The sequence below is a fragment of the Drosophila miranda genome (genome assembly GCF_003369915.1).
Source record: "Drosophila miranda strain MSH22 chromosome Y unlocalized genomic scaffold, D.miranda_PacBio2.1 Contig_Y2_pilon, whole genome shotgun sequence".
Taxonomy (NCBI): Eukaryota; Metazoa; Arthropoda; class Insecta; order Diptera; family Drosophilidae; genus Drosophila; species Drosophila miranda.
Window position 1 is genome coordinate 34,398,838 of NW_022881614.1, and position 26,357 is coordinate 34,425,194.

The window sequence follows — 26,357 nt, forward strand, 5'->3', positions numbered from 1 at the left end:
CACCGTCGGCTCCTGCTCCGTCTTCAGCTGCAACTTGTCATCGATGGTCGAGAGGCGATTGAGCAGCGTGAATTTGTACAGGCAATCGTTCGAGCTGCTCGCATCGAACGGGGCATCGGCCAGCAGCGACAGCTTGTACTCGAACAAGACCGAATTGGACACGAGAAAGCCGCCGCAGGCCACCTGGAGCGTCACAAAGCCCGCCCCGTGGGCAGGACAGTAGCAACGGAGCACTCCCTCCTGCACCATCTGCGTGGGCACGGGCTGGGCATCGAAGAGCACCGTGTAGGCGCCAGCACCATTGCTGCTCGTCCAGGGTCCGGCCACAAGTACCTTGACTCCGCCCTCGGTGTAGGACCACTCCGGACTGAAGTCACAGATGTTGTGGATCTTGCGGGGCTGCTGCGTTTGGGCGGCCGCCTGTCCCAGATAGGAGCCCTGTTCCAAGGCCGTGTTGTTCAGGGCCTGCTTAACATCCAGATCCAGCTCGGGGAACTCCACGAGCATATCGAAGGCATCCAGGTTGGCAAACACATCGTCTGTGTCATCCTCCTCAGGTTCGGCTTCGCCTTCCTGGCCGACTGAAGGTTTCTTCTCCACTTCTTGAGGATTGCCGTTGCTGTTGCTGCTACTGTGGCTGCCGTTTGTTGCCAAAGGTTCTATCGTTGTCGTGGCTGCTTCGCCTGCAGCCGTATTGTACGGCTGCATATTGGCTATCAGTGTACGTTGAATATCCTCATCGGATAGATCCAGGGTTTCGTTGAAGAAGCTCAGGGTCTCGGCAGCATTGCCCGCCTGGGGCTCGTCCTCGCTGCTGTTACTGCTGCTGCTGTGGCTGCTGTGGATGCTGTGTATGCTGTTATTCTGATTGTTGTCCCCAAAGCTGCTGCTCTCGTCGCTGGCGCTAATTTGGCTGCTATTATCACTGGAAGCACTGAATGTTGCACAACCATTTTGGCTCAGAGTTTGAGGCTGAGACTGCGATTGGGATTGACTCTTGTTGTGGCCATCTGTGGCCTGATTGTTGCTGCTGCTGCTGCTGCTCCCTCCATTCAGCTGTCAAATAAGTTTGAATTTAATCAACATAAATACACTGAGTGTAGGCGATTTTGCGGTTTGTACTCACCTCAGTGAGCGCATTGGCGCTCATTAAATTATCACAAGTTGCTGCCGTCGATGTCGTTGTAATTTGTTGCTGCTGATTGCCATCGATAATCGATTGTAAGGAACTCGAGGTGGACGATGTGCCGGACGTAGATGTGTATATAGATATAGATGCGGCCATGGACGTGGTTGTGGCTATGGCTGTGGAGGGGGAGGTGTTATCGCTATTGACAGCGGAAGACGTTGAGGCCGTATTGTTGTTGCTGCTGCTGCTGCTGCCGCTGCGATGCTCAGGTGACATACACATGGCCTCAACAGGGGGTTGGAGAAGGGTTGGGGTTTGTGTTTGATTTTGGAGTTGGCCACTGTTTGGGGTTGCTGATGTCTGTTGCAATTTATAATAATGTTGTTGCTGCTGCTGCTGTGTGCTGTTGCTGGAAGTATTCAGTTGCTGCTGTTGTTGATTGTACATAAAGTTATTGTTGCTGGGGTCGTTATTATTTACGACATTTAATTCGTTGTTCGTTTGAGCTGCAAATTGCTTGGCACTGGCACTGGCACTGGAATTGCTGCCGCTGTCATTTCCATTGCTACTGACGGAGCTAGTGATTTTGTTTGCAGTCATGTGGCTTTGGATTTCAATTAGTTCCGTATCCATTCCATTTAAGACGGAGCCTCTTCCTGCTGCTGCTGCTGATGCCGATGCTACCGATGCTGCTGTTGCTGTTGCTGCTGCTGCTACTGTTGTGGAAGGATCTCTGGCTGTGGCCGTGATTGTTGTATTGGCAATTTGCAGGCCATGATGATGCTGATTCAAATGAGCCGAATTCTGGCAATGACTGGCCACGAATCGTTGCAGACTCAAGTGTTGCTGCTGTTGCTGGTGATATTGCTGCTGCTGCTGCATCACCAGATTGTTTCTTGCGGCCAGCATCTGATTGGCACCGCGATATTGCTGCTGATAGCTGCCATCGCCATGTCCCGTCTGCTGTTGCTGTTGCTGCTGCTGTTTCTGTTGAGGAGGAATGATCTGAAACTTGATGGCCGATTCCTGGGGCAGCTGTTGCGTGGCATTGTGGAACTGTGCGTGCGGGTTTTCCAGGTGCATGCCATCGTTGCGCTGGCGCGGCCGCTCCGCCCAGCGGGAGTATAGCTTGCTGGCCACCACCACATTGGGCGTGCCGCTGTTGAAGGCCCCCTCGTTGAGTCGCTTCTCTGAGGCCGATGTGGCCACCGCGGACTTGATGATGCCTCCCGTGCGCCGCATCACGGGATGCGTGCAGGTCTTGCCGTCGGCACAGCCCGAGTCCCCGCAGCCGCAGTCGAGCTGCTTGACGAGGGCCGCCTGGCGGGACAAGCACTGCTTCTCCATCAGCTGGCACACAATCGACTCCACGGTCTCGGCCGTCTACGGAGAGGAACAATTGAGCTGGAGCTCTAATCTAGACCGTGATCTACTCACCGATATCTCAATGTAGTTGCCCGAGTCGGAGTCATCATCGGAGTTGACTGTGGACACTGGAAGGGGGGGAATGGATTACCAATCGAAAGACTAAGCATTGCCTCTACTCACGCATCGGCTTCAGCTGGCTGACCAGCTCCTCCTTGGTCCACTCTTTCTTGTCGCCCCACAGGGTGATGCTGGGGGCAATCACTGCCATTTTATTATCATCCGGATACGGCACATTCAGATAGTGCACCAAAACAATGTCCGGATTCTGTTTTATGTAGAACCGAAGGCAGCAAACGAAGGGTTTTAGTTTATGGAAAAGGGGGAATGGGGATGATGGGAGCACTCCCCCACTTACCTGCAACAGCCAGTAACATCTGCGATGGAACGTGGGCAGTATGGCCGAGTGTACATAACAGCCGTAGATGCACTGTGGATGAGGGGAGGAGAAGCGGAGATTTGTGAGGCAGATCGAAGGGAATTAAATTTATCAAAACAAGAGCATAAAACATGCCCCCTGCTGTGAGCGAAACCATTTAATTGGAAAACATAAAAACGGAGTTCAGATTAAATTACCAACCGCCCACGATAGCTGGGGGGCGCCACAGCGTAGCCATGTCTTCCACTTCGACTCGGATACGGATACGGATTCGGTAAGTGCCAAAAATCAGAGCCCCAAAGGAAAAGGGTTTCCCCGACTTGTAAAGCACTTCATTGCGCATTTTTCTTATTCTCTGGAGTTCCCTTTGCCTCTTAATTATTTGTCTATTTATTCTTTGTTTTTATACCCGATACTCAAAATGAGTATTGGGGTATATTAGATTTGTGGTAAAAGTGGATGTGTGTAACGTCCAGAAGGAATCGTTTCCGACCCCATAAAGTATATATATTCTTGATCAGCATCAATAGCCGAGTCGATTGAGCCCTGTCTGTCTGTCCGTCCGTCCGTCTGTCCGTCCCCTTCAGCGCCTAGTGCTCAAAGACTATAAGAGCTAGAGCAACGATGTTTTGGATCCAGACTTCTGTGATATGTCACTGCTACAGGAATATTTCAAAACTTCGCCCCGCCCACTTCCGTCCCCACAAAGGACAAAAATCTGTGGCATCCACATTTTTAAAGATACGATAAAACCAAAAACGCAGAATCGTAGAGGATGACCATATCTTCTAGAGTGTAAAATCTCAACCAGATCGTATAATTATTATAGCCAGAATCAAGAAAACAATTTCATTCTTTCTCGCTCTGTCTCTCTCTAACACACAGGTTTCATGGTCGGTTTTGCCAATTGCAAAATATGAGTTCAACGATCTCAGAACCTATAAGAGCCAGAACCAAACTCCTGTGATATCGGACCTTGACCGTTTTGTGTCCAAATTTCGCCACACCCCCTTCCGGCCCGGTAAGGACGAAAATCTGGGGCATCCACAAATTTCAGAGACTATTAAGGCTAGAGTAACCAAATTTGGTATCCGCACTTCTGTTAGATCTCACTATAAAACGTATATCTCAAAATTTCGCCCCACCCCCTTCCGCCCACACAAAGGACGAAAATCTGTTGCATCCACAATATTGAGGATACGAGAAAACTAAAAACGCAGAATCATAGATAACGACCATATCTATCAGATTGCTGAATCTGGATCAGATCAGAAAATTTGTATAGCCAAAAGGAACAAATCAATTTTCAGTGGCTACGCAGCGCCCGACGTCACGCTCAGACTGATTTTCTCTCTCTCTCGCACGCACTCTTTGTCGTGTCGCTTAATATTAGCGGCGTCTGCCGGAGGAGAGCCATACTGACTTAGTATCGGGTATAACTGTAGATTTGCGGTGTCCGCAGCAACTCACAACGTTCCCCCTCGTTATGTTTCTATAATAGGGGGAAAGTCGAATGAGATAGCTGGCAGGGCTTATTTCATTAGCAGGCAGCTGGCGACGCCTTTGGGCAATCCTTGCAACGGGAGCGACGACGGACACCGTCAGTTTTCTGTCTACTTCCGGCGGGAAATCATAACTCATACGGTCACCCAGAAGAAGGACCACCCGTGGACGGCCCTTGCTGCTGCCCTTTGACAAACGATGCCAATGACTTGAGACTAATTGCCTAATTGTGCGTCCCTGGTGACTGGCGACTCACCTCCGTGCCTTGTACTTTCAGTTTCATGTGATCCTCGCGCGTCGTCTTGCCATCCTTGCGCTTCTTCCAGCAATAGCCGTCGCGGCGATAGCGCACCTTCTTCCGCGAGTACAGCAGCAGGGATCCGCTCTTGGGTCTGCGATAAAAGATGTTCAAAGATGAAGGTGGGATGGGGTCCAATGGCCAGTGACTCACCTGGTTCGGACCTTCTTGGACTGCCACTCGCAGTGCTTGTCAAAGCTGATAAGAATCGCAGCAATTTCCTGGAAAATATACACTTTATTTATTTGCTGATCTCGAATATGGTATGTTAATGGAAATATCCAGAGATACGAGACGCGAGTCTTATCATCTGTGCGGCAATGGGTAAAAGTTATCCACTAGCTGCTAACCGCCTGAACTAGCCCCTTAACTAACGTGCGAACAATTTCCTGACTTAATGGCCAAAATGCTACGCTGCCCAGTCACGGCACTCGCGGCATTTCCTCCGTTAAACTCCAGAAAAAGAGCAGAAGGGATTTCTGCGCCATAAAACAAAGGAAAACATTTGAGAAATTTCATTTGACCGCAAAGCGGACACTGCCACAAGGCAGGAAGAGGAGCAGGAGCACTCGGAGTACCAGAAGTACCCGGAGGAAGGGTGCAAAGTGTTAACCACAATTTACAGGTGTCGCCCCGGCAGTTGACACTTAACCGAGCTGGCCAGGCCAGGAACCACCAAGTGGCACAGACGCATCCCGAGAGCAATTTGTGTGCATATTTGAAATGCTCTGCATGCCTCCTCCCTCTGCCCTGATAAGCAGGAAGTAAGGAAAGGAGTCGCTGAAAGGCCATGGACGCGGACAGAAGCTGGAGGAAGGCAGGAGTGGATGCCATTCAAATGCAAATCACACAACAGCCAGCGAAAGTTCACAGGGAATTTGGATTTTTTGGACCATTTGGAGTTGACTTTCATTGCATGTTTTGCCGATAAAGTTATCAATTTGTTTGCTTCCCTTGACGTTGCATGAATAATGCAAAGTGGCCATCCATCTATTCATTCATTCATTCATCCATCCTTCGAGCAGGATGGGGCTCCTGGAGCCATCCTCAGCTGTGCAGCAAAACATTTTCGATATGTCAGTTGGCGGAAGAAATCGCAACATTTGCGAGTGTCATAAAAATGGTGTGCACACACACACACACACACACGAAGGCGGAACCCCCAAGGCTACGGCGGAGTTTGGGCAAATCACAGGCGCGTGTTTGTCAAGTGGCAAACGTTTGCATTTTGGCCAAAATTGCCTCTGACTTGGCTCTTTTGGTTGCCATAAGGCAAAGATAGAAAGATACTCGTAGATATAGATGGATGTGTGTGTTGGTTATTTATGCATGGCTCCAGCGACCTACTCCAAACTGCTTCCCAAACTCTGGCATCTCTCTGCTTTTTATGATGAATTCCAGGCACAAACGCGGAGGAACAGGCCACGGAACTTTGAGGAGGCGAAGCATTAAAAATTGATGCCCCCCGCAAACCTAGACATGTATGGGCGTGGCCCTGGGCTCTACTCAGGCGACCTTTCAACACTTTCACCCGAGTGGAGAACCCCAACGAAGCATCCATCGAATCGCACAGGAAAACAATTAGAAAGGGAAAGAAAGGGGTTCAATAGTTGAAGCAGAATCAAAAAAAAAACGAGGGGGAACGTTGTGAGTTGCTGCGGACCCCGCAACTCTACGGTTATACCCGATACTAAGTCAGTATGGCTCTCCTCCGGCAGACGCCGCTAATATTAAACGACACGACAAAGAGTGCGTGCGAGAGAGACAGAAAATCAGTCTGAGCGTGACGTCGGGCGCTGCGTAGCCACTGCAAATTGATTTGTTCCTATTGGCTATAAAAATGATCTGATCTGATCCAGATTCAGCAATCTGATAGATATGGTCATTATCTATGATTCTGCGTTTTTAGTTTTCTCGAATGTGCAATATTGTGGATGCAACAGATTTTCGTCCTTTGTGTGGGCGGAAGGGGGTGGGGCGAAATTTTGAGATACACGTTTTATAGTAAGATCTAACCGGAGTGCGGATACCAAATTTGGTTACTCTAGCCTTAATAGTCTCTGAGATTTTTGAATATCCCCAGATTTTCGTCCTTTGCGGGGGCGGAAGGGGGTGTGGCGAAATTTTGAAACAAACTCGTCTCGGTCCGATATATTAGGAGTGTGGATACCAAATTTGGTTGCTCTAGCTTTTGTAGTCTCTGAGATCTAGGCGCTAATTTTTTACTCTAAGCAAAGCCGCCTATGCTACGTGTGTGTTAGAGAGAGACAGGGCGAGAAAAAATGAAATTGTTTTCTTGATGCTGGCTATAATAATGATACGATCCAATTCAGATTCCGCAGTCTTAAAGATATGGTCATTCTCTACAATTCTACGTTTTTTGTTTTCTCATATCTTTAAAATTGTGGATGCCACAGATTTTCGTCCTTTGTGGGGGCGGAAGTGGGCGGGGCGAAGTTTTGAAATATTTTTGTAGCAGTGACATATCACAGAAGTCTGGATCCACAACATCGTTGCTCTAGCTCTTATAGTCTTTGAGCACTAGGCGCTGAAGGGGACGGACAGACGGACAGACGGACGGACGGACAGACAGACAGGGCTCAATCGACTCGGCTATTGATGCTGATCAAGAATATATATACTTTATGGGGTCGGAAACGATTCCTTCTGGACGTTACACACATCCACTTTTACCACAAATCTAATATACCCCAATACTCATTTTGAGTATCGGGTATAACGAGGGGGAACGTTGTGAGTTGCTGCGGACACCGCAACTCTACGGTTATACCCGATACTAAGTCAGTATGGCTCTCCTCCGGCAGACGCCGCTAATATTAAACGACACGACAAAGAGTGCGTGCGAGAGAGACAGAAAATCAGTCTGAGCGTGACGTCGGGCGCTGCGTAGCCACTGCAAATTGATTTGTTCCTATTGGCTATAAAAATGATCTGATCTGATCCAGATTCAGCAATCTGATAGATATGGTCATTATCTATGATTCTGCGTTTTTAGTTTTCTCGAATGTGCAATATTGTGGATGCAACAGATTTTCGTCCTTTGTGTGGGCGGAAGGGGGTGGGGCGAAATTTTGAGATACACGTTTTATAGTAAGATCTAACCGCAGTGCGGATACCAAATTTGGTTACTCTAGCCTTAATAGTCTCTGAGATTTTTGAATATCCCCAGATTTTCGTCCTTTGCGGGGGCGGAAGGGGGTGTGGCGAAATTTTGAAACAAACTCGTCTCGGTCCGATATATTAGGAGTGTGGATACCAAATTTGGTTGCTCTAGCTTTTTTAGTCTCTGAGATCTAGGCGCTAATGTTTTACTCTAAGCAAACCGGCCTATGCTACGTGTGTGGTAGTGAGAGACAGGGCGAGAAAAAATGAAATTGTTTTCTTGATGCTGGCTATAATAATAATACGATCCAATTCAGATTCCGCAGTCTTAAAGATATGGTCATTCTCTACAATTCTACGTTTTTTGTTTTCTCATATCTTTAAAATTGTGGATGCCACAGATTTTCGTCCTTTGTGGGGGCGGAAGTGGGCGGGGCGAAGTTTTTCTAATTGCAGTGGACTCTTACTTCACGTCGGAACACTTCACAGTCCAAGTTCAACAGGAACTGGAATTCCTGTGTGTAAAACTGATTCTTCCCGCTTTCGCTATATTCATTACTTGCTCGTATATCCCACCTTCTTCGGATATTTCAATTTATGATCAGCACTTGTCCGCTTTAACCGCTGTTTCTTCCTCTTTATCTGATAAAGATCGTATGATAGTTCTTGGTGACTTCAACTTGTCAGGAACTGTTTGGTCTTCGGTAAACGAGTCTAGTATCCTAGTGCCCATGTCACGACATGACTTTGTTGACGGCTTGCTTGACCTATCCCTGTCTCATGTCAACCATGTGAAAAATTCCTTGGGTCGATTGCTTGATCTGTGCTTTGTATCGGATCCGACCATAGTGTTGTTAACCCGAGCCCTTCCGCTCACTATACCTGAAGACGCCTACCACCCTACTTTCGAGGTGTCGCTATATATAGGACCAACTGTATTGGATCGGTCGAGTAGGCTGCCCGAACGTGTCCGCTGCTTTCGTAAAGCCGAGTTTGCGAAGCTTAATAACCTCATTAGGGATTTTGATTGGTCCGCTTTGTACTTGTGCACTGATATCATAAAAGGCACAAACATTTTTTACAATGCTCTTGGCACATTTTTCGATTCTTGTGTCCCGCTTTCTTGTCCGACTAGATCTGGAAAACCCCCTTGGTTTACCAAAGAGTTATCCAGTCTAAAAAACTTAAAATCAAGACTTTATAAAAAATTTCAAGAAGTGGGTTGTCCTACTTCTCACTCTCGCTATGTATTAGCTCGGTCAAACTTTTAGTTCTCAATGCTCAATGCTATAAGAACTACCTATCTCGATGCAGGATACGTTTTTCTCAGGACCCTAAACAGTTTTACAGCTTCGTAAACAGTAAGCGTAGAACGTCCGCACACACATCCTCGCTATCATTTTGTAATACGTCGGCAAATAATGATCAGGCAATTGCCGATCTTTTTGCCCAATTCTTCCAAACCACCTATTCTGAGGAAAGCTACTCTGGTCATCCGTACCCATACGGTTTACCGAGGTCGAACGGCATTTTCAGTCCCTTGTTAAATGAATGTTCCCTACTTCATGATCTTCGACTAGTTAAGCCGGTGTTTTCACCGGGTCCAGACGGGGTTCCAGGTTGTGTACTCAGGTACTGCGCCGAGGCTCTGTGTGGACCTTTGCTTAAACTATTCACCCTATCCATTGATTCTTCTTGCTTCCCCCCGATCTGGAAGGAATCGTTTATAAAAAAAAGGTAGCAAGTCTGATGCAAAAAATTATAGAGGTATAGCAAAGTTATCCGCTATTCCTAAAATGTTTGAGAGGGTTTTAACTCCGCACTTGCAATCTCTGCAAGTCACTTATATCTCCAACTCAGCATGGATTTATAAGGCGGCGATCAACCACCACGAACTTGTTAGAGTTTACCTCTTTCATTATTAAAGGCTTTCAATGTAACTTACAGACGGATGTTATTTACACCGACTTTAGTAAAGCATTCGACTCTGTAAACCATTCCCTTTTAGCGCATAAACTTGACCTTTTAGCGTTTCCGCCCAACCTCCTGAGATGGATTTCTAGCTATCTTTGTTCTAGGTCTCAAAGAGTCCTCTTCAAAAACTCCCTCTCTTTACCAGTAAAGGTTTCTTCGGGAGTACCACAAGGCAGCCATCTAGGCCCCTTACTCTTCACACTATTTATTAATGACTTACCTTCAGTATTAACATACTCTCGAGTACTTATGTATGCGGATGATGTTAAACTCTGTGTCCAGTACAAGGACATTTCATTTCATTCTCGCTTGCAATCCGATCTCAATAACTTTCAGTCATGGTGTTGTGCAGACTTGTTACACCTTAATGCCTCGAAATGCAAAGTTATGACATTTCATCGTTCTAGCCCTTTGTTGGCTCCCTACACCCTATTTGGTGGTTCTCTTGAGAGAATTACCCTGGTGGATGATCTGTGTGTTATGTTAGACCCCAAGTTAAAGTTTTCCGAACACATTTCTACCATGGTTAATAAGGCCATGGGCGTGCTTGGGTTTATAAAGAGGTGGTCAAAGGAATTTGACGACCCCTATATAACAAAGACTCTCTATACCTCGCTTGTTCGTCCGATCTTATGGTGCCCTCAGTACAAAGTACACCAGGACCGTATAGAATCAGTACAGAAAAACTTTTTACTCTTTGCTCTGCGGGGCCTTAACTGGGATGCGGGTGTAAGACTCCCATCTTACTCTAGTAGACTACTATTAGTAAACCTCCCATCCTTAGTTAACCGTAGAAAAATGCTTGGTGTGATATTTATGCACAGATTGATCAGGGGTGACATAGACAGCCCTGATCTGTTGAGCCGCATAAACTTCACGATTCCTATTAGACTGACTAGAAAGTTTATACCGTTGTTCCTTCCACTTTGTAGATCGAATTATTCCTTGCATGAACCGTTTAGGGTCTTATGCTCGGATTATAATTCCCTCTACCATATTATATCCACCACTAATTCTCTTCCTCTTATTAAATTATTAATCCTTACACACCTTTCTATTAATTAGTAACTGTAGTGGTATTTGTACTTTGATTGCATGCTTAGTTTCTTAGTAAGTTTAGTACTAATTTTCCTCGAATGTTAGTCTAATAGCTATCTTTCTTGCATGTTCGCCTTTGGTTCGGCTACGCACCGCGCGTCATGCGGCAGCGCCCCTCGGTCGGTTGGGCGGGAGGAGGGCTGCGTTTTGCCTGGGATCCGCGCGTAACAGCCTTCTGCTGGTGTCACACGGGCCACTTGACGGTGCAGTAACTGCATCGCCTCTGGAAAGATGCAGTCATTGCATGTCAACGTCCAAACAAAAAAAAAAATATTTTTGTAGCAGTGACATATCACAGAAGTCTGGATCCAAAACATCGTTGCTCTAGCTCTTATAGTCTTTGAGCACTAGGCGCTGAAGGGGACGGACAGACGGACAGACGGACGGACGGACAGACAGACAGGGCTCAATCGACTCGGCTATTGATGCTGATCAAGAATATATATACTTTATGGGGTCGGAAACGATTCCTTCTGGACGTTACACACATCCTTTTTTACCACAAATTTAATATACCCCAATACTCATTTTGAGTATCGGGTATACAAACAATATAACAATCCTTAATGCTGTTTGAAGCTTTTGAAATCTAAGAACATTTCCCCAAGGTGGAAAAGCTCTTGTAGGATGTTCCTCTTTAAACGCTTGATCGTTAAACTTTTAATACTAACTGTTAGAATAATCTAGTAGCTATTGTACAGAACACAGATATGAAAGCACAGCAATGTAACGATGTGTGCAACTATCGATAAGAACGTAAGCTTGGATTATATAAAGTGCGATCACTTTTGAAATAACAGCCTAAATATAACACAGTGAAACACCATGGGGCCCCTCTAAAAGGATCCCTTACTAGCTCTCCAAAAGGTAAGCCTTAGGAACAGCCTCCATGGCCACTTAATCACTTCCAGTCAGTGTCCTGGCCCCTGGGCTAACCGATGCAGAAGTGTACCAGCATGTACATCTGGGGGTCACACAGAAAAATGCAAATAAAATTGCGACTCATTATCAATTTAACTTTTTGATTTTTAAGCTGCGCCTTTTCCGACCACACACAGACACACACACGGATGGAGGGACGGCAGGACGGAGAGTACGGCTCATTGGTGGCGTGGTTGTTGCTGCTCGTATTATTTTTTGCAGTTGCTTTATGAGCCGGGTCGAGTGGCTCTGTGTCCCCCACCCTGGCTGCTACTTAAATGCCAAATTAAAACTGTGTGGTTAAAGCGACAGTCCGAGGAGGGTTTGGGCCCTGACTGCCTTTTGCTGTGGGCCTCCTCGTTTGCCTGTAAGCAGGACTAAAATAAGCGTGCGTAATTTTATTTATGCCCGGTGTACGGCCACATTTTGTAATTTTTGCATGCTGATGCAGTAAGGGTGGTGGGTTCATGGGTTCATGGGTCCATGAGGTGGTCTACTGGTGCCAGTATGGTTGGTTGGTCCAGATGTTTGGCCAGGGATTGTTCCCGTTTTTGGCTGGCAAACTTTATTTTAATTGTGATGTACCTATTTCAGGCTGAGGTAAGCTCAGTCCCGTCCAGGGGTCAATCCACAAAAAATTTTTAGAAATGTGATGGAACCTTAAGGGCGGCGTCAGGGGGCGGCCTGTCGTAGAGAGGTGGATCCGTACTCTGAGCCGGATCTCTGCGTAAGTTTTGGTACCACGACCGTACTGTGAGCCGGATCTCTGCGTAAGCCTTTGGTACCACGTCCGTACTCTGAGCCGGGTTTCTGCGTAAGTTGTTCTTTGGTTTCTCGTCGTCGTCTTTTTATAGGCTCGTATTGCTGGGTCGGCGGGTTTGACAAATGCACTTCCGCGTCGGGGCACACTTTGCCGTTCTTGTTGATCGTTGCAGATTTTGGCGGCGCCGACTTTCCTCCGTCGATGAACCCGGAAAACCGCACTCGGCCGATGGCTTGGCTTGGAGTGGGGGAAAGCTCGTGTGACCTGATGTCTTTGGTCATCGTTCTAGAGTTGGCGCGTGTTGATCGTTGGTTGCTTGCGGAGGGGGCGCTGGTTGTGGTGGTTGCGGTGCGATGCGCTCATTATAGGTCGGTGGACGGATTGTATCGAAACCTTTTAGGTTCGTTACACCCTCCCCTTTCTTCCCCGGCGAGAGTTACGAGGACTCGTGGGTCGGGCTCTTGTAGTTTCTTCTGTGGTCTGCGTTGGGGTTTCCGCGTTCTCTTCGCTTCGTCAGCGGATTTGTGGGGCGCGCGGTCGTGAGCGTTACGTTACTTCTCTCGCTGGCGTCAGCGCTGTTCGATTAATTGGTGGTCGCGCGGTTCGCTGCGCTTGCATTCTCGGCGGTATTGTGCCATCGCCCTCGTTTTTATGCCGGTGCTGTCTTTTGGCCGGGTGTCCCGGGTTTCGCTGACTCAGTGGCGCCGTGGTTGGGGCGTCGGGTTGAGGTCTCGTTGCTTTCTTCGTGGATGTCAGCATTCTCGAGTAGGTCGGTGGGTTCGGACTCGTGATCGTGGAACTCTCTCAGGTCGTTGATATTTGCGGTTTTGTGTTTCCGGCTTTCGCGGTGTAATATTTTGGCGATGTTTGGTGATGGAAAACTCTTGACCCGGTAGGGGCCGTCGAACTTCGGGGCTAGCTTTGCCGCAAAGCCCTCGGCGGCGTTCGAGAGGTGGTGTTGGCGTAGTAGTACCAGTGATCCGACAACGGGGCGCCATAGTCGCCGGCGGAGGTTGTAATGTCTCCCTTGTTCTTGACTGGCTCTCTGGATGTTGTTCCGGACGATAGCGAATACTTCTTTCAGCCTCGTCGCTTTGCTGGTGGCCGCCTCTGGCGTACTCCCTCCTCTTCCTTGCAGGAGGAAGGCGGGGCTGAATCCGGTCGTCCCGGAGACGCTGGAGTTGATCGCCAATGTCATCTCGGGTAGGAGCTCGTCCCATGTGTTCTGGTGGTCGTCGACGAACTGGGCGATCATCGTTTTCACAGTCCGATTGGCTCTCTCCGTCGGGTTTTCCTGGGGGCAATATGGGGCTGTGTGTTGCAGCTCCACGCCTGCGCTTCGCATGAATGTTCTAAACGATCGGCTGGTGAACTGGGTTCCGTTGTCGCAGACGAATAGTTTCGGCACGCCGAAGCTGCTCAGTATTCGGTCTCTGAAGGCTTGTTCGAGGTTCGCTGTTGTCGCTTTCTTGAGGGGTACCAGTTCGACCCACTTGGAGAAAGTGTCGAAGAATACCAGTAAGATGGTGTTCCCGTGCTTGGACCGTGGTAATGGTCCGACGAAGTCGGCACACAGGGTGGCGAAGGGTTCTTCGGCTTTACGTGTGAGCATCCTGCCCACGGCCTTGCGCTGCTTGGCTTTGAACTTCTGACAGCTTACGCAGCCCTGCACGTACCGTCGCACTTCTCTGTGTAGTCCTGGCCAGTAGTATCGTTGTGTTGTCCGCAGGATTGTTTTTCGGACGCCAAGGTGTCCTGCCGTTGGTTCGTCGTGTCATTCGCGGAGCACCGTACGTGGTGTTGCCCGGGAGGCGTTCCATGATGTCGGGGACGATCGATGGTGCGTCGGCTCCAGGTGCGTCGGGGTTCCGATGGGTGCCTCGCGTGGCAGTGATCGCCTTTCCCGGTTCCTGCCTGAGAGGACGCGGGGGTAGCGGGTCGGTCGGTGTCGTAGGGGTCGTTTTCGCGTCGAGGGCGGTGTCGACGCGTTCGTGGGCCAGGGTGGCGGTCGGAGGTGGTACCTCAATTGCCTGGCCGCTGCGTGGCGGCTGTCATTGCGGGGTCCGGGTTGTCTTCTGGAGGGGCGTCCTGGGTTCTTTTCCCTTCGTTGGTGGAACCGCGTCGGTGCCCTCGGGAGACGGCTCGCTTTCTTCGTTGCTTTGCTTAGTTTTGGGATTCTCGAAATGGGCCTGGGGCTAGTGTGCTTCGTCGTGACCGTGGGTTCTGTGTTCCTTGTTCCTTGTGCTCTTGTCTCGTGTCGTGGCGGGGAATTCATTGGCGGCGGAGGTCTCGAGTTCGTGGGTCCGGGGGCGTGTATTTGGCTGGCGGTGATAATCGGCGTGTTTGGGATGGGGCGTTGGGAGCCTTTGAGATGGAGGCGTGTGGCGCCACATTGTATTGTGGTTTCAACGGCGCACAGGAAATCCATCCCTATGATGGCTTGCTCTACCATATTGGGTAGTACCAAGAGTGGCATCTGTATCTCTTGTTCGTCTAGTTTGACGCGCGCTAGCAAGATCTGAGTTATCTCGCGAGCCGAGCCGTCTGCTAGGCGTATCGGGACGCATGCGGCTCGCAGGTCGTTGTCACGGCCGAGTTTGCGGGCGAGGTCGGCGTTGATGAAGCTTCGGGACGCCCCGGTGTCGACCGTGGCTTCCGCGCGCCGTCTTCCGATGGTCACTCTCGCCATTATCCGGCCGTCGTGTACTTGTAGCGGGTTTCTTAGTTGGTTGTCTGAGGAAGCGTCGTGCCCGGCTGTTCCCGAGTCAGCTGGGGACGCGAGTCGTTTCCCGACCGGCGGCAACAGCCCACGGTGCGCGTTCCGCGCCTGCCGCATTCCCAACAGAAGAGGATCGATGGGTTGGTGCAGTCGCGAGAAACATGTCCAGCTTCTCCGCAGCGTCGACAGGCTGCGTGTGGGTTGGCGATGGGGGTGGTGATCATTCGATGTGCCGTTTCCTGTGCTGGAACGCCGGCCTGGTGCGGATTCCTTGCGGGTTCCGAGGTGTTCCAGTGAGGCCTTCGGAATTGGGGCCGATTCGTCCCGCTTTCGTTTTGTTGTGTCGTTGGCCGCGTGTACCTGGGTGGTTGTCGAGGGGGGATGAGGGTCGCTGGTACGTTTCGTTCCTGGATACTCTCGAACTCTGTGGCCAACATTGTTAATTGCGTCAGACTTCTCAGTTCGTGCCTTCGCACGTACAGCTGGTACGCCGGGAGGGTGTTGTCATAGATCCGGCTAAGTTCCTTGGCTTCGTTGTACCCGGTGCATGAGCAACCGGATCTCGATGACGAAGTCCTTGAACGGTTCGCCCACCGCTTGTTTGCGGTCCCTGATCTGGTCTTCCATTGCTCGAAGTACCGGGGAGGCAGGAAAAAGGCTAGGAATTCCTGGCGGAAATCGGCCCATGAGGCGCTCTGGAGTCGGCGGGGGTGGAACCAACGGTTGGCTCGGTCGGTGAGGAGCTCTGCCATGGCTCGCGGCACGTAGGTCATGTCTACCCCGTACGAGAGGGCACGCTCTTCCAGTAGTTCGACGAACGACAGTGGGTCGTCCTGCCCGTCGAACTGGATTCCCCACTTTCGGATCCGTTCCGCCATCTGTGCGGCGTGACTGTAGTAATGACCGTCCGTGGGGCCATTTCCTCCTGCTGTCGGCAAGATCCTTCTCATGGGCGAAGGCCTAGTCTCCGGAGGCGGGGGCTTCGGTAGATCTTCGACGGTTATCGATGTCGGTGAGGTGCTGGCTTTGCCCTCCATGACTCCTGGAACTTGTAGGCTGAGTTTGGGGTCCGCCTTTCGCTTCTCTGTTAGTGCTGAGATGTCGGGCTGGGGCGATCTGGCTCGTCCTGGCGATCTGGCGTACTGCCGCTCGAGCTCTGCCAACCTGACCCAGGCGTCGTGTTCGAGGGGCCCGGCGACTAGTTCGGCGAAATTTCTCCGCAAATCTTCCACGTTACCCTCGCGGCTGAATCAGAATTCCTCCGCGAAGGACTCCAGCTCCTCTTGGCGGCGTTTGTGTATCCAGCCCGTACTCACCCCTGGGTTGGCGACGAATTCTCCAGGGTAATACCCACTGGGCTGTTCCTCTGTATGGGATTCCATCGCTTCGATTGTTACTCGAGTTGGCTGTTTCGCTGGGCTAGCGCTTTTCCTTTACTAGGGCACTGTGTCGAGCTTCGCGGCTGACGCTTCGAATTTCTTCTCGGGGTGACGGCACTGTTCCCGTTCCTCTGTCGCTGTGTCGCGCTTTCGTCTGCTCGTTGCGCAACTCTTGCCGTTGGTATTGTGCGAGGTCGGGGTTTTCTTTGAGTCGCTTTCTTGTGTTCTTCTCTAGTGGCCGTGGGGTTTTATTCCGCAAACCCTCGCTGACGTTCCCTTGGGTCCCTGCTCGGGCGCCACTTGTGATGTACCTATTTCAGGCTGAGGTAAGCTCAGTCCCGTCCAGGGGTCAATCCACAAGAAATTTGTAGAAATGTGATGGAACCTTAAGGGCGGCGTCAGGGGGCGGCCTGTCGTAGAGAGGTGGATCAGGGCTAGAATGGGCGTCGCTCGTCGTGTATGCGAAACGACTGTGTGGACTCGGGGCGGGGCGACGTCGGTGCCTCGGCTAATTGGGGTGAACTTACGCAATCGGGTGTTTTTACTTCGATAATTTGACACTTTATTGTATTTCTTAGCGGTTTAAATGAACTTATATTTAATTGTGCGCCGATGTCTTCTGGTGAGTTCCGGGTACCGCGTCTGTAATCCGGGCCGGGTCTCTGCGTAAGTTGCTCAGGTACCACGTCCGTACTCTGAGCCGGATCCCTGCGTAAGTTTTGGTACCACGACCGTACTGTGAGCCGGATCTCTGCGTAAGTCTTTGGTACCACGTCCGTACTCTGAGCCGGGTTTCTGCGTAAGTTGTTCTTTGGTTTCTCTTCGTCGTCTTTTTATACGCTCGTATTGCTGGGTTTGACAAATGCACTTCCGCGTCGGGGCACACTTTGCCGTTCTTGTTGATCGTTGCAGATTTTGGCGGCGCCGACTTTCCTCCGTCGATGAACCCGGAAAACCGCACTCGGCCGATGGCTTGGCTTGGAGTGGGGGAAAGCTCGTGTGACCTGATGTCTTTGGTCATCGTTCTAGAGTTGGCGCGTGTTGATCGTTGGTTGCTTGCGGAGGGGGCGCTGGTTGTGGGGTGCGGTGCGATGCGCTCATTATAGGTCGGTGGACGGATTGTATCGAAACCTTTTAGGTTCGTTACAACACAACGGACCTTTTATAGGTCCAAGTGAGCTTGGGGGCGGGAGGCTCTTATCCCCCCCTCCCGGCTACCGCCTTAACCTAACCTACATAATCAACTTGAAAAGAAGGGAATTCTTACTGGCATTAAGAGCCTAGAGATGGGTAAGGATCTGTAGAAGCAGAAAACGGGCTAACAATAAATTTGTAAATAGTTGTCTTCCTTCTATTTTCATCTTAAGCTTTAGAAATATGGCACATCTCTTGGTCATCCTGTCCAGCTGTCCAACTGTCTTCACACATCATAATAATATCAGATATTCATGGGCTATTTGTTTTCAGGGTTCTAGAATGGGCTTTCTGCAGGCTCCAGACTCTTTCTGCTCCAGGGTATTCGACATTTCAGTTCGCTACGAACCTCCATTTGTGCCGCCTGGGCAGCTTCCTTTAATTTAGTCAACTTTGTCGGGCGAGTGTATAAAATGCCGCTTCCAGCACTCCACAGCGGGAACTTTACAACTGTCCAAATGAATATTTGCGGTTGCGCTTCATTCACAAGTAAAACAACAAGCCAAGCTCATCCCAAGGCATTTCCTGTTTTCCATTTTCCGTAAAAACTTTTATTGCAAGCCGAACGGAACGCGCAGAAAAACGACAAACGCGAAAACGAACTTTCGGCGACGCGTGTATCGCACGTGCAGTGGTCAGAGGGGGTCAGAGGGGGTCCTGGTCCTATCCACGTTCAACTCGTGTTTGTATTATAGTTTGTGGCGCAATAAAAACTTCGCGAACGGCTCCCTAATAGACTGGCAAGCCATCTCATTAATCTGCATAAAGAAATACAGTGAAAACTGCCTTGAATGGAAGCCCTAGGGCGGCAGTCAAAGGCTGTCAAAGTGTCCAGGCCCACGACTGGCAGGCTCATCCGCCTCTGTCAACTGTCTCCGTCCAAGTCCACTCGGATTGGATCGGATCGTTTGGGTGCCGCCCCGGCCAAGTTATGGACTTCCTTCTGGCTTTCACTTGGCCTTCCCCATTTCGACAATTTTATGTGCAATCAAATGCAAATAGAAACGGAAAAGGAGGAAGCAGAAAACAGAAAACAGGGAACAGACAACACAAATACCAACTTATTTGGGACTAGAACTGACCTCATTTGTATTCCAACGATGACGCTGTGATGAAAAACTGTCAGCTCTTGGCAGGCTCTCCAAATTGTCGGGTAGTTTGATAGGTTCGCCATCTGTAAAACGTTTGGGGAAAAAAAACAAGTACAAGATGTGGAAAATGCACTGAAAGCGTAAGTAGAGGCGACACGGTCTCCGGACACGGGACTCCGGACTCCACTCGACTTGGCTTTTATAAATCAATTTTGCATATCTCTTCCTCCGCTCGTCCAGTTTTGGGGGCGCCCAACAGGTGCAACTGTCGGACATTCATAAATGCGACAAAAATGTAAATCAGTTTAGAGCAGCAGCAATGATTTATAGTGGAGACACACAAAAAAAAAAAATGCGAAAAGAAATCTTATAATGTCAACGTTAATAAACGAGGTTCTCCATTTGTCCATTTATCAAAATCCCAAGAAACTTCTCCCCCGGCAATCCTCTCCCCTTTCCCCACTCACCTCTCGCATGGTCTATGAGAATGCGTGGAAAAGTTTGCAGATTTTGAGTCGTCATTGAATAATTACCCACACTTAATGGAGCTTGCAACCGTAAATAGAATCGAAACCAACTTTTGGTTAGGCAAAGGGGTAGCAAGTGGCAAGGGGCAAGGGGCAGGGGCAGGAGAGTGGTGAGGTGTGGGGTACATAAACTTTGCGGCCAAACGGTAATTTAGCAAAAATGTGTAATAAAAGCGGACACATCTACGCGACATCTCTCTCCACCGCTCACTCGTCGTATATAAACGAGCCAATAGGTTGCACTCGAAGAGCCATAAAAAAGTATTTGTACACAATTTATATAAAGTGCTCGAAGCGACTCTTGGCCCGGACCAGAGCGGTGCAGAGCGGAGCGGCACGGGGATCAGAGCCGCGTAACCAAAATGTGTTGTCAAATTGCAAGCCGCCAGACGCTGGCGGTGGACAGGAAAGGAAGGGGCACAGGAGCTCCACTTGAGATGAGCGGCACAGGTCAGGGTGAAAATGCACAAAAAATCAAAGAGATGGCTCTTCTGATCTAGGTGGTCCGCTCCCGCAACGCGCTCTCTTTTCGGGTCTTTTTTTGAACTCTCTCTTCGAACATCGCAACAAAGCGCTCTCAGTAGTGCTTTCAGCTTGTATAATTTCATCATGCGTTTAGTTCCATTGTATCACTCAGATTCTTCTTCCCGAGCTTGTTCCCATTTGAGATAAAAGCAAGAGAGTCACGTGTTGTGGTCAGTACACGAAATTCCCTTGGCTGTGATCCACTGCACTCACGTTTCACGCACATAAATTGTCTAAAATCACGCACAAATCTCTAGCGAGAGAAGAATTGAAGGCGGCACTCCACCTTATCCTTTTCTACCCTTTGGACACAATGATGACGTTGATGTAGTTACTTTTTCAGGGCATTTTGTTGTCGTTATTGTAGCGGCAGTACTGGTATGTGGTTCTTTATGCGATTTCTTGTATATGGCTCACGTTTTGGCAGAGAACCCAAAACTAATGGCCACACTAATTTGTCATCGCTGCCTTGGGTCCCCGTCGCCGCCCGCTCCCACCCCACACTTACGTGAACTGAGACTGGGGAAGGAATAACTCTGTTTGATTAATACAAATAAAAAGTTTTTTTAACTGCTCTTTGCATATTTCATGGCAAAAATCTTCAAAAACTGACGGTTGCCCCGCCATCATAATAGACTGCCCTACGGGAGGGCGGCAGAGACTGAGAGCCAGGGGCCAGAGCAGTGCCAAAAAAAAGAGAAGACAAACCGAAACCACAGCCACAGCTCAGCGCCCAGGTGAGAGAGGAGATGAAGGCAGAGCCTGGAGAGAGAGAGAGGGAGTCGGTCCCATGTCGACTATGTCGATGGCGACGTCAACGTGGCAGGGACTCTTTCATCTTTTTGCTTCCCTTTGTCATACCCTGCCAGAGGATAGTATTCATTTCATGAAATGCTTTGCCAACGCACATAAGAACGGTAGATCTATACCACGAGCCTTTTTCTATGCAAATTACTTCTAGTACATACCCTACATCAATCAATGTATAAGAGTAATACAAGCTGGCGCCCACCTTTTTGTTTCTGTATTATTTTAAGCACCGAAAAAAAAAACTTCAACAGAGGAGTGAACGAGTCTCCCTCCCAGCCCCAGTCATAATTTTATCCAACGCTTAATTGTGACAAATGCGCTTTGCTACATAAGATTTTCTTATAATTTGGCAGAGAGTTTAAGAGGAGGGTGGGGCAGCAGGCGGACTCTGGGGAAATCTGGACGATGGATGGCCTCGCCCATGTCCTGGTCCTGGACAGTCACGAATTGACACGGCAAATAGCACAAAAGAGTTGACATAAATAATAAATTTTCGTTTTATGCTTTCGTTTAAAGGACTAGCCAGGTGGCCAGGTGGCCGGGGAGCGAAAGAGACCTGCCAATTTTTGTTGCCTGCCAAATTGTGGCTAATAAATATCCCATCAAAAATGGCAACAGGAACGGGGCCATTCCAAAAAGGTGGAATAGGGTAGGTTGGGGCTTTTTGGGTCCTATAAAACATACAAAAGAAAAATTGTTTTGCACTTTGCTCCGCCGTCGCCGAAAAGTCAGCGAGTGTGAAATTACTTTTGTTTAGAGTCCGAACTCTCTCTCTCTCTCTCTGTATATATTTCTTGCTCTTGCCACAATTAAAAGCCATTAAAAGTGTCTTCGAAACGACACCAAAACAACAACTAAAACCAGAATCAAAACTACAATATGTATATAGAAGAGTTCTCTACGCAATTCTTTATCTCGCATGAGAGGGATGGATGGCCCAAAAGAAACTCAAATATAAATATCTGGCCGGCGGGTTTTCGAAAGATAATGTACGATGACGTCGCCGACACATGGAATACGAATGCAAAAAAAAAGAAGAGATAGCCGGGGAGAGTGGGAGTGTGTAAGAAAGAAGGCCACAAAAGACGTCATGGTTAAACCAAATATAAAAAGCAATACCGAGAAGTAAAAGTTTTTCTAGATAATACATACAAATATGTGTTTAAGTGTAAAGGAAAACGGTGCAACAAGACAGGGGCGGCAGCAGGGGGAATGACAGATAGAGAGAGTGAGTGTTTGACGACGGAAGAAGTTAATTTCGATATACATATGTATTTGTGATGAAGAATAAACTGCATTTTCTGTGAAATTCTTAAGAGATCTGCTAGAAGGAAAAGCTCCTAGTTGGCACATCAACGGGAATAAGTTCATTGAGACGACACCCCTCTACGAACACACGCCTCTGCAGACTAGATAAAAGCTTCCTTCTGCTCTCTCACTCTCCCTCTCTTACATTTTGCCTTCCTCTCCATAAATGACAGATGTGCGGATGATTTATAACGTAAGCAAAAACACGCGCCCGTCCGTTCTCTTCCACTCACACACACACAAATAGCACAGAGAAAACGTTGCGGTTGATAGAAATCACATTTTGGCAAAGGCAAAAGTCACTCATTTCTGTGTCTCACTCCCTCTCCCGCTTCTATTGCACTCCACCATCACAGGCAATGGGCCATCGTCAATGCCATTACAAGGAAACATTTCTCATCTGGTTTTGCATATTCCGCCACTGCCGCTCGGCAAAGAACAGCAATTAAAAGACACATAACAGCAAATATGCATGTCGGGGCGGAACGGAACGGAGCGGTGTGGGGCAGGAAAAAGGTAATAATTAGCCCCAAAACAGAAAGGAAAATGCTATTTTGAGCTAAAATGAAGAACCACAAGTAAACAAACAAATTTGAAAGCTTAAATAGGTAGAGGAGTGCTACAAACAGAACAACAGAAACACAACAGAACTGAGCACAAACAGCGAGTAACATAAAAATGCAACAAAACCCAGTCGCAAAGAGCGAGAGAGAGATAGAGAGAGGCGGGCAGGGGAGGGCAGGCTCTGCAAGTCATAAAAGTCCTATTAATGAATGAAATCTAAACAGAAACAGAAAATACGGAGAACAAAGCCGAAGCCGAAGAAAAGTTGGCAAAAATTTTATAAATTAGGAACATATTCTGAGGAAGGGAGAAAAATTATGAATATACAGGTCTTCACTTCTAATTCGGATGAAACACCGATTTTCTTTCCAATTCCATACCCGTACGACGACGATTTGCCACTCAACGGCTGATCTTAAAAAAAATGTGGTTTTCATTTGCGCTAATTTCTAATTATGGGTAATTATATACATTATTGGTTTTTTTTTTTTTTTAAATCTATACAATAAAAAAATAGTTAGTGCGTAGCCTAATCCTTAATAAATGGAAAATCTCATGACGAGACTCAAAACTAATACTTTGGTACTTTTTCACACGACGACTATTAAACGGCAGTGTGGATCGCCGCAGAATATTGTTTTATTTTCACAGTTTGAGAGCCACTCCACACATTGCGAAGAACTACATGCGAAAGCCTTAGCCGCGCGCTTAATTCATAAGCGAGAAGGGTGACGAGTGCGGCATATTAGTTTCTCCGAACTCGCAAGAAAACCATTCTTCTCGTCTTACTCCAAAATGTACTTCAGCTCAAGTATGCATCCACATAACTTCGGGTTTCACTCTAGTATATCTTTGAACGGCTCTTTCTGGTTTATTTGGTTATAGTTATCGTTGGTTTATGTAGATGCTGGTTCCTGGGAAATCCGAGGTCTTTCCCAGATCTACTAAGAAATCGATGGACTTTGACGACCTCGTTCTTGGAGGGGGGGTCAATTGGTTTTTCTTTCCCAGTGTCGAACGTAGTAAGATTTCCAGACCTATGATACGAGACTGTTAAAGCTGTGTCACTATTGTAAGGTCCAAATACCTTTTATTTTTTCTTAATCCAAAAGGAATAATGTAGTCCACCAGAACTTCAATTTACTTGGCACGTGTTTGATTGCACAACGTTTTCAAATTCACTTGGATCTATATATTTGTATAAAAAGACACATCCGAATTCGCACAGCTTCACTATAGCAATGATCTAGCCAGAAGTTCTATTTCTTGCATTAGCCCTTACGATCGGAACTTTACCTTCCACAACCAACGGGGTAATCGTACGATTTTAGACAAAGCTTACACCTTGCTTCCCTAGATAACGGAGTAATCGTACGATGCTAAGCAAAGCTTACACATAGCTTCCACGACTAACGGAGTAATCGTATGATTTCTAGTAAAGCTTTAAAACATAACTCCCACAGATCCACTCTGCTTCTCTAAATTAGACATTAAGCTCTTCAATGGAAGCTTTAACTACTGCTCTCTTGTAATTGATCTCTTATCTTGTTTTTGTAAAGAGCAGAGTTAATGTTAAACGCGAGGGCCGTACTTCCCAAGCTGTTCTCTGGAGTTTTAGAGTCACAACTGGCCACTACAAAATGTTGCTTCTTTTTCGTTTGGAGTATATTAAAAATACTTTTTTCTATATATGCATACCCCTCGCCGTATGGGAGGGGGTTTTTGCATAGAGCTGGAGGCCAGGAGCTATAATTTATTTTAATGCTGGGTATTTGTCATGATACACATACGTTTCCCTCCAGGTTGGACACACCAACAAAAAGCAGCAACAAAACGAGGGGGAACGTTGTGAGTTGCTGCGGACACCGCAACTCTACATTTATACCCGATACTTAGTCAGTATGGCTCTCCTCCGGCAGACGCCGCTAATATTAAACGACACGACAAGGAGTGCGTGTGAGAGAGACAGAAAATCAGTCTGAGCGTGACGTCGGGTGCTGCGTAGCCAGTGCAAATTGATTTGTTCCTTTTGGCTATAAAAATGATCTGATCTGATCCAGATTCAGCAATCTGATATATATGATCATTATCTATGATTCTGCGTTTTTAGTTTTCTCGTATCCTCAATATTGCGGATGCAACAGATTTTCGTCCTTTGTGGGGGCGGAAGGGGGTGGGGCGAAATTTTGAAGCAAACTCGTCTCGGTCCGATATATTAGGAGTGTGGATACCAAATTTGGTTGCTCTAGCTTTTATAGTCTCTGAGATCTAGGCGCTAATGTTTTACTCTAAGCAAAGCCGGCTATGCTACGTGTGTGTTAGAGAGAGACAGGGCGAGAAAAAATTAAATTGTTTTCTTGATTCTGGCTATAATAGTTATACGATCTGGTTCAGATTTTGCACTCTAGAAGATATAGTCATCTTCTACGATTCTGCGTTTTTAGTTTTCTCGTATCGTCGAAATTGTGGATGCCACAGATTTTCGCTCTTTGTGGGGGCGGAACTGGGCGGGGCAAAGTTTTGAAATATTCTTGTAGCAGTGACATATCACAGAAGTCTGGACCCAAAACATCGTTGCTCTCGCTCTTATAGTCTTTGAGCACTAGGCGCTGAAGGGGACGGACAGACGGACAGACGGACGGAGAGACGGACAGACAGACATGGCTCAATCGACTCGGCTATTGATGCTGATCAAGAATATATATACTTTATGGGGGCGGAAACGATGCCTTTTGGACGTTACACACATCCACTTTTACCACAAATCTAATATACCCCAATACTCATTTTGAGTATCGGGTATAAAAAAAGCGGATTATATCTATGTGGATTATTTTATACGTATTTTGTTTTTACATAAATTGTAAATTAAACATTTAAAGTGCCATGAAATTGGCAATGCCGGGCACCCCAAAAACACATGGATACCCCCAGGTAATGTCCGGGGTAATGGTTCATTAAAAATACATAAAATGGGCACACGGTCAGGCCTCTGCCACTGCCCCTGCCCCGCCGCCTCGATCGAACTGGAAAACTAATATTTATCTAACAAAATTAATATGGTTTGTAAGCCAAATAGAGACACCAAGTGGGAGACGCGGTTGTCGCAAAAACTGTTTGTCTAACCAAAAACAAACGACAAAATGTAGCACAATTTTCGGCAATGCATTCTCCTGTGGCCCCCTCATGATACCCAACCCCAGGACCATTTCAGGGCTTGGAACCTTTGGAGCGATAAGCCAAATAAATAACGCAGCAGGCAGCCGGCAGCATGCAACGTAGGGCCAGCCACATCATGCCACAACGTTGGATGCATTGTTCAATCAATCTATTTGGCCTCTAATCGCAACGCACACACAAACACAGAGGGGGCAAGGGCAGGGAATAGTAGTACCTGGCAGAGGCAACAAATTGCCAGGGATAGGATACGCACAAGACCGGCATCAGGCAGGCAGGCAGGTAGGATGGCAGGCAACAACAACATATTAATCCAAATTAGCATCAAAGTGATTTAATTGCTTGGAATTTCAGCGTTGGCAAACACTTTTCCACTTTTCCGGCCATGAGGAGGCCATTGCTGCTTGTAAACCGGCCCCAAAAAGTCTGCTGGCGCAGGTGGGGCTCTGC

General features: G+C 48.0%; 1 protein-coding gene across 12 annotated transcripts in view; it reads right to left on the minus strand.

The window, feature by feature from the left end:
- LOC108158726 overlaps positions 1-26,357 on the minus strand; it is a 126,129-nt gene that overhangs the window by 31,541 nt on the left and 68,231 nt on the right. For 11 of the 12 annotated variants that reach the window (XR_004474238.1, XM_033396833.1, XM_033396834.1 and 8 more), the window contains 8 exons: positions 18,988-19,079; positions 4,888-4,955; positions 4,693-4,828; positions 2,913-2,984; positions 2,678-2,822; positions 2,567-2,622; positions 1,127-2,512; positions 4-1,056 (listed from right to left, as the gene is read on the minus strand). Coding sequence is in view for 11 of the 12 variants with exons in the window: in XM_033396833.1 (XP_033252724.1) it covers positions 4-1,056; positions 1,127-2,512; positions 2,567-2,622; positions 2,678-2,822; positions 2,913-2,984; positions 4,693-4,828; positions 4,888-4,955; positions 18,988-19,079 (3,008 nt within the window). In the remaining variant the exon portion in view is untranslated. The remainder of the gene's footprint in view (positions 1-3; positions 1,057-1,126; positions 2,513-2,566; positions 2,623-2,677; positions 2,823-2,912; positions 2,985-4,692; positions 4,829-4,887; positions 4,956-18,987; positions 19,080-26,357) is intronic. The other variant, XM_033396841.1, reaches the window with a different exon arrangement.